The sequence below is a fragment of the Crocodylus siamensis genome, chromosome 2, assembly GCF_052110815.1.
Source record: "Crocodylus siamensis isolate JL-2025a chromosome 2, ASM5211081v1, whole genome shotgun sequence".
NCBI classification, from domain to species: Eukaryota; Metazoa; Chordata; order Crocodylia; family Crocodylidae; genus Crocodylus; species Crocodylus siamensis.
In genome coordinates, this window is record NC_143396.1 from 198,630,417 (window position 1) to 198,644,920 (window position 14,504).

General features: G+C 35.1%; 1 protein-coding gene across 3 annotated transcripts in view; it reads right to left on the bottom strand.

Moving 5' to 3' along the window:
- The window catches only part of ELP4 (elongator acetyltransferase complex subunit 4), a 259,081-nt gene that overhangs the window by 130,919 nt on the left and 113,658 nt on the right, over nt 1-14,504 (bottom strand). For all 3 annotated transcript variants that reach the window (XM_090032796.1, XM_090032798.1, XM_090032797.1), the window contains exons 8-9: nt 13,137-13,245; nt 10,328-10,434 (exon numbers count right to left, since the gene is read on the bottom strand). In XM_090032796.1, the coding sequence (XP_089888922.1) occupies nt 10,328-10,434; nt 13,137-13,245 (216 nt within the window). The remainder of the gene's footprint in view (nt 1-10,327; nt 10,435-13,136; nt 13,246-14,504) is intronic.

Here is a 14,504-nt window from a genome sequence, read left to right on the forward strand (position 1 = left end):
ATACCCTGGTGATCACCTTAGAGGTGATATCCTGTCCTTGCCTTCTGCCTGGCTTCAAACTAACACAGCTAACTACCCTTTTCCAATTTCACAGTGATAAAGTTCTTCCTAATCTCCAACCTGAGTTTTCTCTGCTGCAGTTTGAGGCTATTGCTTCTAGTCCTGTCCCGTACAGCCACATAGAAAAGCTTATCTCCTTCCTCTCTATAATTGCCTTTGAAGAAGAGAAGACTGAGGGGGGATTTGAGACTAAATAATCCTAGGTTTTTTTTCAACCTTTCCTCATAAATAATGTTTTCTAGGCCTCTAATCACTTTTGTCTTCACTGGACTGAATCTATCCACATCTTTCTTGAACTGTGGGGCCCAAAAAATGGCCATAGTACTCCAGGTGATGACTCACCAGTGCTGAATACAGCAGAAGAATCACTTCCTTTGATTTGCAAATGATAATTCCTGCAAAAACATCCCTACATGATGTTGTCTTTTGCTTTTTTTCTCACAACACAAGCACACTGTTAGCTCATATTGGTCCATTCCAACCCCCAGGTCCTTCCTTGCACTACTGCAGCCTAGCCAATTGTTCCCCAATCTGTATATGTGCATGCAGTGATTGTATCTATCCAGGACTTTGCACTTATCTTTATTGAATTTCATCTGAATTACTGTGGACCATTTCTTCAACTTATCCAGGTAGTTATGGATTCTAGCCCTACCCTCCAGAGTGCCTGAAACACTACCAAAGTTGGTGTCATCCACAAATTTGTTTAGTGTGCACTCAATCCCATCCTCCAGGACAGGTCCCTGGGTAATCTCACCCCCTCCCAACTAGACACTGCACCATTCATAAATACTTATTGAACACGATGAGCCAATCAGTTATGTATCCACCTTACAGTACTTTCATCTAATCTGTATTCCCTTAACTTATTAATGAAAATGTTATGGGAAATGGTGTCAAAAGCCTTGCAAAAATTCAAGGTATATCATATCCTTGCCATCCAAGGAACCTGTCATCTTCTAGAAGGAAATCTGGTGGGTCATGCCTGACTTACTCTTGGTGAATCCATACTGACTGTTTCTAATTATTTTGTTTTCCTACAAGTGCTCTGAAATGGATTCCTTGAGGACCTGCTCCTTGTTCCTTCTGAGTATTGAGGTCAGCTTGACTGACCCATAATTCCCCAGATCCTCTGTCTTGCCTTTCCTAAAGATAGGCACTATAGTCGCCCTCTTCCAGTCATTTAGGACCTCACTGACCTCCATACACTCTTAAAGATGATAGCCAATGGCTCTGAAATCACCGTGACCAATTCCTTCAGTACTCCAAGGTGCATAATATTTGGGCTTCCTGATTTGAAAGCATCTAGCTTCTCAAAGTGATTATTAGCAAGTTATCTACTACTTTAGGCTGTTTGTCTCTTTCCCTATCTTTGCTGCCAACTGCACTCATAATAAGGTATCATCCGTAACTGTACTGCCTTCATCATTCAGTACAGATCCTAACATTTTCTTTGGCCTTCCTTTTACTTCTGACACACTTGGAAAATCCCTTTTTATTGCCTTTTATCATCCTTTGCCAGTTGCATCTCAAATTGTGCCTTGGCTTTCCTGATTTTCTCCCTGCATGCCCATACATTACCTTTATATTACTCTTAGTAACATAATCACTTAGAAAGCTTAAGAAACATTCAGGTCAAAAAGGGAGGTGCCTAGTTAATTCAGAAGCCTTCAGGATTACCTGGCTGCTGATCAGAGGTTTTGGGGATCACAGTTTTGAATCTACCCATCTAAAGTTCACTTTAGTTCTGTTTTAAATGTGGCCCTTGGTTCCTAACTTCTTTAGTTGATATTGAAATATTACCCTAAATTTTCTTATCAGTAGTCACCCTATTCCCTTTGATTTTGAGCCCAACAAGAAAAAAAAATCATAGCTAACCTTTGGTTATAACCAAAGGCACAAAATATCTCCTTTATATATCAATGTTGGCAATGGGTTTATCACATGCATATTTTTTGTCTATGATTTAGTTTGATTATATATTTGAATTTAGAATTTTATCAAACTTCTATTTTTTTGGCACTGTTACTCAAAAAGTAATAGGTCTTATTAGCTGACTGGCTGATAGAACTTGACTTTAATGAATATTATATAAACAAAAAAAAGGAGCATTTTCAGTTTCTCAAAGTTATTAACTATCAACAATGAAACATTAAATGCTACAAGTTTTCATGGAAAACGCATTACATTTTGATACACGATATTTCTAACCTTACTAACAATATGCATACCAAAAATCTATCTTTTAACCTAGTCAACTCATTCATAATGTGTATCTTCTAAAATTAACTAACTGGGAGTATTGCAACCTCTTTTTTACCCGGAAAATACAAGATAATTTGATCCATTTATTTACAGGATGAACAAGGGCAATCCATTTCATGCTGTAGCACTGACCCCTAACACAGATCTTGCGAATGAGCGATCCATTACAATATGTACAAGTGACCTTTAATTGCGATAATGGCTTTGTTACTTCCTCTTCCATTACTACAACACAACTACAGTATAAATATTTCTGAACAAAAACTAAAAGGTACTGTTCAAACAAACACAAACAGAACTTTATTGAAATGGAATTGCAGAACCATTGCATTAAACATTAAGTATGAATCTGGAGGAATTTAAAAAAAACCTGAATGGAACTCGCTCTCTATATATTTGGGATATGTTAAAAAAAACTAGTCTAGAAATTAGAATTTTTAAGAAATGTGTTTTGATGTTTGTTTGATAATATTATCATCATACACTAATTGCCAAATCTGCCAATGTAGGTGATCTGGGACTACTTAGTATTAATTGTTGGAATATTATTGGCAAAATTTTAAGACTACAATTTCTTAGTATATTCAGATTCAGGAATTTCACCTTTGATTCATTATACAATGATGCTGCACAGTTTTAAATGCATTGAAATACAGAGATTTTATAACTTGATTTATTATGTTCTATGCATCATCAATATTCAGGTTTTTTTTAAGGAACTGCTTTTCAAGTATTATTTTAGCCAAAGTAATGATAATTTAAAAATAATAACCCAAAACTTTATCTAAAGTGTACTGTCAGAATTTAAAACCCATTTATTTATTCAAAATTATGTGAAAGAATGTAATACATTTTTGACAGGCAGTCTTTTACAATATTGAAATCAAATCCTTGATTTCATCAAACCCTTCATATTCTGTGCCTTATTCCTGGAAGGCTCATGCCAAAACGATTTAGTTTGATTTTCTTTAACAATGGTAGGTTGGCTTGACAGCATCTGACAAAACAATTCAGTGAAGTACACCATACCAGGTAAAAAGAACCTGAACTGGCTACTAAATGAAATAATGCAGAAGGGAGCAAGGAATAATGATAGAATTAATTTTGCAGAGGACTTCTTGGTTAGAAAAGGGTATTTTAAATTTTAAGCAAAGGTAATCTGAAGATCATTACCATCTTTGTCTACGCTTCTAAAAACATTTTTATTAATAGCGTAAGGGGAAAGGAATAGAGATGTCAATGCCACAGTTTGGAGCAATTCTGATGAAGCTGGCATTAACCTGCATCGTAATGGATTATTCTGCTTCACACTTTTTCCTAGGTTAGTACAGCTAGAGTTCCTTTGATTTGTCACCTTTGATCCCTAAGTGGAAGTAGAACCTCGATAGTTTGATGACAAATGCTTCTAATGTAAAACCAAATATGGAAACTACAGCATATATTTTCATATAATTCCAAAGCATATTTGCTTTTTATTTAAGGAGGCAAATATCTGGATATCAAATCCTAATAAGCTACTACTACTAAGTTCTACTACATTTAAAGTAATGCCTTTTGAAACACCAACAAGCCCTCATTCCTCAACTTCTTTGAAACCAAGGATTCCAATGTGGTCCTACCCACACTACAAGTAAATCCATACACAAGGATTCATCTGATAACAATGTGTCATCCAGCTTGGTAAAAGTAAGATTACATTTTGAGATGTAATGAGGCCTCATCATATTTACAACCCCCACCCAGAATTAGGCTGTAGTACAATCTTTAAAAATACAGGGAGGTGCTACTTACACAAAAAAGCATATATTCCTGCTTCCCCAAATATTGTTGTACATGCAGTGCACTCTATGAGGATTTAGTTAACCCTCATGTATAGGATTTAGTTCCTCCTCCTCCTGCAGTTCATCTCAATGTTCAATATTTTACTGACCAATGACTAGGAAACTGTAACACTTTTTAGGAAAGTTTAAATAAAAAAATATATTTTGACTCTTAGTTTATACATGCAGATTATAGACTATATTTTCCTTTAAAATGTTGCCTAAAATACTTCAGCAATTTCAAATGCATCATGAAAAAAGTTGCTGTGAGAAGAGAATTCCTTCAATTTTTTGGGAGAAGAGCATTAAGAAAAAATAGCTAAACAGATGTAGCCATAAATAGACATAACATTTCCCCCTAAAATATCTAAAACTTGGTGTATGTATGGGTGTTAAAATGCACACAAAAATGCATGTATGCTGATGATTATTAATTTGTCTCACCAGTGAAAACAGCTTAGTGTTATTATCCTGAGTCAATATTCAGTTGTTATTTTTCTCATGGAGCTAGTTAATGATACCTCAAATATTTCAGGGTGCCTTGCTTAACAATATGCTACCAGGAAACGCAAACGCAATGAGAACAAGAACTGAGACCTTAAGTTCATTTGTGAACTAGCAGAACACTGCAGATACCTTACACAGCTTCTGGGAAAAGAGAGTGTCTTTGGTTTGGCCTTATGAAGCCATTCTGATTAAGCCACAGTGTAATACTGCTTAACTCCTAACTCTCAGTCCCACTGCCTTTGTGGAGATAAAAATGAGAGAGGAACAGAGTAAGAATATGAAAGAAGGGGAATTCAGAAGCAGTCACAGCCAAAGTTCCTTGATTTGTCACCTTTGATCTTTAAGAGAAAGCAGAATCTCAAATTTTGATGTTTACATAAGGAATGCTTCCAATTTAAGGTTATTCAACACATTCATCATTTTCCTAATATCATTACTGTGTGTGTAACAGAAATTACTGCTTAGTTGCAACCGATAGTCTGAAAGGCTAGCCAGTTTTAGTAATTATCTATTCTACAACACTGTAATAGTGTCCTGAGGCTGCAGTAAAAAAATCAAAATAACAACAAAAATATGCAAACATATACACACACAATGACTTACTTTTCCAGGCTTCTTCCCAAATACACAGCTTTTTAATCTGGACATGACATTAAGAAAGAATTCACTACTGATGCAGAATGTAGTTTGTACATTTCCACCATTGAGAAAACTGCAATTTTACTGCCATAAGAGGATTCCAATTCTTTCCTCTATTTTCTTCGGTTCTCCTCAGGGAATACCTTTCACAGCTGTGACCCCTGGCTTTACATATTAAGGTCTGGCAACTTACCACTATGATCCTAGGTTCTAAACAGAATGGTCTTATGCAAATAGTTTCAAAAACTTTATTCCTCTACTTTGTGTGCAGGTGCTATATACCTTTTTAAAACCAAAATGTTGTTCATTGTTATTAAGATCTGTACTGATCTAAATAGAGAACGAATGTACTATAAACAATAAAATATATTCTATTTTTAGCAATGATCAGGTAAAATCATTAAGAGAACAAGTTATCTTGCAAACTGCCTACCAAATTACTTATTTGAAGGTTTTAAAGAAATCAGTATTATGAGATTATAATTTAAAATTTCTCATCTGTAAACATTTTTCTGTATTTACTAAATGTAAGCATATACAGTCTAGGCGTTTATGATGACCAGAGAGTAACAAAAGTGAATTAATAGAATATGAATCTTATTCCAACTGTCTTGTCAAACCAGGTAATGATGTCTTGCCAGCCAAACTCAGAGGGAACATGTGAAACAAATACAAAAGTAAACAGGCCTTAAGCTGCCTAAGGGAAAGTCAGCAAGATGGCAATTTCAATCATTTGGAATAATACTAAAGCAGCCCTAGGCTTTTCTCAGAATGGAAACATGTCACTGTTACTGCAATATTCCAACAAATCAGAATGCAAAAGAAAGGAACACTTATGTAATCACATCAGTGGAACAACACTTTACTCAACATTTAAGTGGAAAATAATTATGAGGAAATTCCCTTTATATGAACAGCTGTAGATGAAAATAAAATGACTCTGTAGATGAAAATAAAAGGACTATACATAATCAACATTTCCCCAGAGGTCTACAGGCATTTTAAAAAAGCCTATACTTTAGAAATGGTTTCCTTTATTTTTGATAAAGAAGGGTTTTGAAATGATAATGAAAAAGTTATAGCACAGAAAACTGTGAAGGTGAGATTAATTTATTAAAAATACCCTATTAAAATGTGATAAAAGTTGGACTCAATTAGAAGCACAGAGAAAAGAAAAAGTAATTTCAAGCCATATTCTACCAGAGAGTTTGACTACATTAAATAGGTTGTCATATCATTTAACTGAGAAATCAAGAAATATTTCAAATATTTGGGGAACTTATCTAATCAGTAAACTTTCAGTATGTGTCTAGTTATGTAGCCATCTTTTGGTCAATCATCAGAAAATCAAAGGCAAATTGGCATGACTCAACCCAAACTTTAATACCGCATGATTGTGTCGTGTAAGCTTGTTTTGTGCGAGGGCTGCTGTGGTTTTAGCAGAGAGATTAACAACCGGACCTAAGCTGGCCTCCAAACCTTGCCCTGCTGATGCCTCAAACCCTTTGAAGTCTGACCATCATACCTGGCAAAACAACAGTGGGAACTAGGCTGGTGTCAGATCTAATCAAGTTGCCTGCCTCAGCATAGCTAACTATGGGGTACACTAATTGGCCCAATTGCGGATTATACCTTTCGCTACAGATTCAAGACAATAATTTAGTCAAATGATGGTTTTTATCTCCTTCTAATTAAGATTCCAAAGTGGGAAGAAATAGGATTAGACAGGCTAACTTAACATTGTGTGTCCTTTAAAGTAGTACGCACTTTAGATAGTTCTTTTCTGATATTTTATGTGTAATATATTGCCACTAAACAAGTAAAGGTTTTGGGGAATCTAGAAAGTACTATATTTTTTATCATATACCCATTTTACAAATAGTTCTTAGTATTTAAGAAGACTCATAAGGAGCATATCTTTAAAAGCTAACCAAAAAGTTGCCAAACCTAAAAACTTGCCAAACCTTAGAACTAAGACGCATCCTTGTAAAACAACTATTTTAACTATGGTAAATTGTGTCATACATTTAATAACTAAACTGTGCCATTAAGTGCTATGACTGCTTCTATGAAACAATAAAATCTAAAACAGGTATGACACCTATGCTTTCTCATTGATGAGAGCCAAACTGTATGCAGTTAATCTTACTGGTGAGTCCCAAATTTGCTATTCACAGTAGGTACATTAAAAGTTGACAGTATGATGATACAGGAAATTTGACAGCTTTTCTGTGATTACAATCAGGAGATAAAAGGCTTTTTTTCCTATGCACATTACACATGTTGGCACTGAGAAATAATAGTCTAGTGACGAAAACCTCCTTGAAGCAATCTGTCACAAGTCACGTCACGTGGTATGAATTCCTCTCTCAGCAATTATAATTGGTTTTTAGGTATGTGTATTCAAAGTTCAACACCACCATCCCAAATAGGTTTACTAAACTATACAGGCAACCCCCATTTAGTGCTCTTAATTGGTTTCTGAAAAACCAAGTGTTAAGTGAAACCAAAAGTATTTGACAACCCAAGATGGCGACCACAAGTGTTTTTAATGACCCAGGACGGCGACCGCTATAACAAAACTTGCTCAGCGCTTAGTGAAATTAGGTATCAATTTAAAGCGCTACACCAATTGGAGCACTACACCAAAATTGCGCTAAGTGGGGGTTGTCTGTACAAAGATTTGGGTGAGTGGGGTGGCACTTCCTCTATTTGCTCCCCAAGATTTCACCCTGCACTGTGCCTTGTGCCCAACTTCAGATTAACCACTTCTCCTACAAAAATTCTGAGATACTGTCTAAAATAGTTAATATATTTAAATATATTTTCTTATTTTACCAAACAAGACTATAAATGTCTAAACTGTATCTGTTCAAATGACATTGTTTTGTAATAATATATCTTCTTTGGTTGGGCTTTTGTTTTTGATTGGAAATAAATTGCTGACCCATCACTTCCTAACTGTAGTAACCAGTTTTGAACTATTCTATTCAGAAATTCCATTTTTTATTTCCCCCACCCCTTTTTCCAAAAAACCTTCCTGCCTTGGGCAGAAAAATATATTTGGCCTTCCCATTTAATACAGAAAGGAGTAGTTTATGTAGTTTGATGTAGAGGAATATCATAGTAGGATGATTCCATTTGTTAAAAAAAGAACTGACTTGCCTCAGCATGGCTTGTAGAAAGTTTATCCACAATAAGAACTTAAAGGGTTTTCAAAATGGGCTTCAAAAGGGGGCCCATTTGAACAATGATGGTGGAAATTGTTAAAATGGTCATCCACATATTTGTACAGTGTCAGTTTTTTTCAAGGATTCTATTACACAACTAATTCAGACTCCTTTGTTCATTGGCTAATGTAATTTTTATATGGAGCCTCTTGGTTTGGTTCTATAGAAATATAAAGCTCCAATCTTCTTATTTAGGTTTCATGTTCAGAAACAGTCAAATATTCCAATGCACGGCGAAAGTAAGTGTGAATTCAGTAAGGCAGAAAATGATGTGGTATGTCTGCTTATACTACTGAAGCTACAACTCTATTTTAAAACCTAGCATGAAAAATAGGTTCTCTCATTTTCAGTATAGAGTAAACAAGCCTGATAGTCTTGATAAAGTTAAATGATGTTAAAATAGTTTAAATCACTACATTGCTTGGTTCCATTAACTGTATTTTCTGAGAAATGAAAAAAAAAAGTAAAGCATTTGTGTTTAGGAAAAAAGCACAGGCTTCTTCATGCAATTGCCTTTAAATGGCTTTTCAAGGGAGTATCTCCAGTTGAAAAACTTTTAGCACTCATGCAGAGATGACCTGCTTGAAGAACTGGCTGCCTGATTAACTATTAACTACCCTCAATAGGATTAGATAATTAAGGACATTGATGACCATTAATTAGGAGGAGGGCATCTTAATTTGTCACTTGATAGGGCCCTTTCAATGATTTATAGGTTAGGGCTACTTGCAATTGTGAAGAGGAGAGAGGGGAAAAAAGGGAGAGAACTCTTAAGTTACCTTATCAAGTGGCCAGCTAAAGAGGGCAGAGGGTCAAATAAGGGCCAAAGTGGTCACTTAAGGGTGAAGTCCCAAACACCAAAGCAGTGCCAAGCCACATTGACCATCATTTGGTGATGAAGTAAAAAATATGCTAATTTATTGGTGGCAATTCTCTCTTTTTATGGTTTCAAGCAGTTAAGACAAGTGGCCTGCTTAAGAGCTTTTCATTTGAAAAGAGATTTAACAAAATGGTTTGTCAGGGCTGCTTGGCTGTTTTATGTCTTTGTTAAAAAATTGTGCAGACTGTACTGATGACTATCACATCACCCAAAAAGCCGTCTCCTTTCTCTGAGCATTTACTTGGTTAATAAATACATCTACTCTAATTGCTTAATAGTTCTATGTTCATTTTGCTCTTTAGAAAGATTAAAATGAAATACATCTTTTATATTGCTGCCTTCTATCAGGACTGTCTGAATAAAGGTCACAGGAAAAAAGTTTAAATTTAGTAGAAAATTTACTTAAGGACATTAGTGTAAATGATACTGTGTTTAAAATGACATAAAAGAGCTAAAGGTGATTTCAGTAATGCAAAGAAAATGGCTTCTGAATACTGATAAGGACACTTATCCCTCATGCCACACACAATTTTAGACAGTGTTATACATTAAATTCTCTTAACTGGGGTAATAACATGTAGCTTCTTTCCCACCCACTAACACAAGTAAGAGCAAGTCATTAACATTTAATTAAACATGTTACTGACATCCTTAGAAATATGTCATGCTTTGTTATTGAAGGTTGTGGCCTACTTTCTATGTATATTTTAAAACAAAATAAACTGTATATGCGTAATCTAAACTGGTGTAGCATAGGGAACATTTTTAGTTAGACAACATTATATCCTATAAAGCAATTCTCAATAGGAAAATTCTAATTAAACAGACATACAGTATCTGATGCAAATATAACATATTTCAAAAAAGAGAGAAGTTAGCTCCATTTTTCACATTCTAAATATAGTGAAAAAAACTGGTTCTCTTACCTCAATGGTGAATAGCTTCCTTTTTAATCTAAAAGCCAGGTCCTTCGTATCTGATACATCACAGATCAAGCTATTAAGCTGAGGAATCTGGTGTATATGAATCAAGCCTTGTTGAAATAAAAGTAAAGAAGGAAAAAAAAAAAGAAATGCTGTTATCCAGATGCATAAATTAAAGAGTCTTACAGCAGAATTCTGTATATTTACACACACTCATCCTCCCCTTTTTAAACTGGAGCTTACTACCAGGAGCAATGAAGCAAACGGTGCGATTATACTCAAGTAATCAAGCAGAATAAGATAAACAGAAATCCTTGTGCGAGGAAAACTAATTGCACTTTGCTACAGAAGTACAGATGTAAAGAGGGATCTTAATACTTGTCAAAACTACAGCCGGTTTGTGTGTGATTTTCTCTTGTATTTACAGTAAGCAAATATGGCTATCACCTTGCATGCTGCCCACGGCACCACTGAGTGATCTTTATTTTATTAAATGCACCAGTAAGCAGCCAGCAAAACAAGGCTTATGGGTTACTGATAACCAGTGAAGCTGTAATGAAAAGTATTTCATTGTGAACCTTGATAATGACTTAAAAAAAACCCTGTTGTTAACAACAGCATTTTAGAACACACTCTTTGATACAATTTAACTCCTATATCATGCCAACACAACAGAAAGAGGTTTATATAGCTGCTACAGTTTTTATAATGGTACACTTATGTACATTGTGAGCTCTGCATTCTGTCAGTGGAAACTCAAGTTGATTTTTTCTGACAAGGACGTTGGATGGTTTTTGTGCAGCCTAATATAGTTTGTGAATAAGCCAGGGGTCATTTCCTACAGTTGAAAACTAGAAATATTCTACAAGGCTTCTCAATTACTGGCCTACATTTGATAGTCACAAATCCAAAGTGTCTAAATGAAAACACTGGCAAATGCAGTGTTACATTCATTTAGAAATGGATCTCTCTTGAAAATAGCAGCTGTAAAGAAAAAAAATACAGCATGAAGTATGACATAAGATAAGCAACTTCCTTATTTCAAATATTGTTTTAAAAACAAGCGTAACTTTTATACCAGCTATAATTTTTTGTTCATATTCTTTGAAAAATATTTTAAAGTAAAAAAAAAACCCCAACAAACCACCTTTGTCCCAATTCACTAAGCATTATGCAAGTAATTTAGTTCTGATGGAGCAGGTACAACCCAAGACAATCATTTAAGTATATTCCTTTACTAAATATGTATAAAAATAAGTAACATTCTTACCTTTTTATTCGCCTTTCACAAACAATGTGAAATTGTAGGCCCCGTAAAATTATTAAATGAGCAAAATTAAGGAATTTTAAAAAATAAATTGCAATGTTATCAAAAAGGTCTAATAAACTTTGTTTATCTAGACCCACAATCTTTCATTGTCTGCAGTTAATAATACATCATCATATAGGAAAGTTCTTAGGAAAGAATGTCTAAATTCATTAGACAATTTCTGATCTACATAACCTGATGAATTCTTAGTGGTAGATAAAACAGTTATCCGTAAGAAGACCTAACTAATCAATAAAATTGGCTTTTTACAAGCCAATTGTTTAACATGAATTCTTAAAGTAGGAAATAAATACTAAGAAAGTCATATTTTTCATTAGAAGACACTACCAAGAAAAAATAGTAAATTAACGGAATCATATCAGAATGAACAAATGTCACAAAAGTCATACAAAATTTGAAAAATAAACAGGCAAATTATTTTGAAGCATTTTTCTTTGCAGCTGGGTTTTCAGATGCTACTTTTGACAATCAAACGTACATTACATTTTCTTTATTCAAAAGGGTTGTACTCTAATTTATTAAAGTAGAACATCAATACATACAGCTGTACACACTATTCCTCAACACCACCTTTGCTTCATTTTCTGTAGCATGGAAAAAAAACATTGCCACATTCTTACATGTTTACAGCAGGCTTCAAATAAGCAGTTCAGTCTTTAGACTAGAGGTTTCCATGGAACTACAGTAGTATCACAATAATAATAGCCGTAATTTATGCACACTCAGAGCACCACTCTGGATTAGCTAAAACTGTTTGTTATTCACTGGCTTGGGCTATGTATAACTTCTAATCTTGCAGATAGCTTTAAATAGCTTGCTGCAAAAAGTTTTTATAAAATCTTTCCGAAAAGAGCTACATGATTAAATACCAATTAATTTTGAAGATAGATCATTTGAAAGACCAAAAAAATAGTAAGTGCCAATAAAAAAATGTATTATTATATTTTTTGAACTAACAAATTTCTTCTTTTACTACACCGGATAGCATAATGGCCATAACTTAAAAGCAGTAAGCAGTAAATAATATTTTTAGACATATTTTTGCATGCCGTATCATTTAGCAATTCATTCACTTCAATATAATAAACTATTTTCCCCCCATGTTCTCTATTTAAAACTTGGCAGATCAAAACTATTGATTTCATGACAAGTTCAGCTCACTGGTCAGATGATTGTCAAGCCTCCTCTGCATGTGAATTCCCCAAAGCCTGCCTGTTGAGATGTACATCTGATTGAGCCATGCCTCAGTAATATGGCTTGACAACATGCAAGGAGTTGCCATGTTTTCTTTGCAGCCTTAATGCACTTCACTGAAAAATTGCCTAACTCAAGACTGGTTAGCAAGGAGAAACATTTAAGAGGTATATTCCAAAATGAAATCAAATGCTACCTAATGGCAGATACTCCAATTGGAGGGTAAGCTGCTAAGTGCCCTAGAAGCACTCAGGGTAGACTTTTTGCATTGCTAAAGATGGAACTTACCATGGTAATCCTTGTATAATGGATTGGTTTCTCTCTCAGAGCCAATAAATGATTCAAGACCAACTACCGTATCTGACAAGTTTGTTACACGTTCCATAATTGCTTTATTCTGTAAGACATGGGAACAAAATACATATCCTATGTGATGAAAAATGTAATTAATGTTCACAGAATAAGTCTCTCTTCTCAATGACAAACTGAAGTGAAAATAGGTCATCAATACCTAGAAATAACATAAAACTAAAAAGGCTTTAGTAATCTACATCTAAGGGAAAACATTCCCTCACTATGTATGAAGATATAGTAAAAGAGCTTCTTGGAGCCAAATTCCACATTTTTTCTAAATCTTGTTGTAACTTACACACTTATTTGTAAATATGAATATTTTCACAGGCATATATTGGCTGTTAGATACCTAACTCTAACTGACTTTCTCTGAGAGCAAGATGCCCAACTACCAGTAGTATTTTGGAAATCCTGCTAATTGTGGACAGGGATTTTAATATAATATACACATTAGATATGCACACAATATAATATAATATACACATTGGATATTACACACAATGAATTTATTTATATGGTTAGATGGAGAAGTGAAAGATAATGGATTTTATTAAAAATATGTAATATTTTCAGCCATTTGTAATTTTTTTTAAATCAGAAAGCTCAGCATACTATATTGTAATTCATATTGCCATTTTTCAATACATTTGTAAATTTAGCAGTGATTATCTTATATATTAAAAGCACATTACCATTTTTGCTTTACATCAGCTACTCTATGGATATATTTACATGTGCAATTAACACAACACAATGTACTCCAAAGGCATTTGTGCTGGAGTACACTGCTCCAGGCGCAGTGTCTACACGTGTGCCCAAGAGCACCAACTTGAACAGAGCAGCCCTGGACTGGCAGGGGACACAGGCCAGGTGGCAGCATCAAGTGGTGGAGGGGCTGGCAGGACCCAGGGGTCTAGCTCCTGGTTGGCTGGGCTGATCAGGAACAATTTGCACTCAGAGGTCACTGTCTGCACATATATTTGACCGCACTTAATGACTCTGCCATTAGATAGTACGGCCCCCAGTAGTACTATCTTATGGAGGAGTTAATTAGTTTACTGCACCCTAATACTGGTACACATATTGGTGATGTGTAGGGGGTGCAAGCACACCCTGATATTGGCAGTGCACCCGCCAACCAGCAGTCAGCAGCCACCCAAAGACACCACCAACTGCCCGTGGGTGGTCACTGCTAACCACCCCTCCCCCACCACTGACACCACTGGCTGCATCTGCAGGCAGTCACCGATCGCTGGCACCAACGCTGCCAGCAGTGTCTGTAGGTGGTCGCTGACTGCTGGT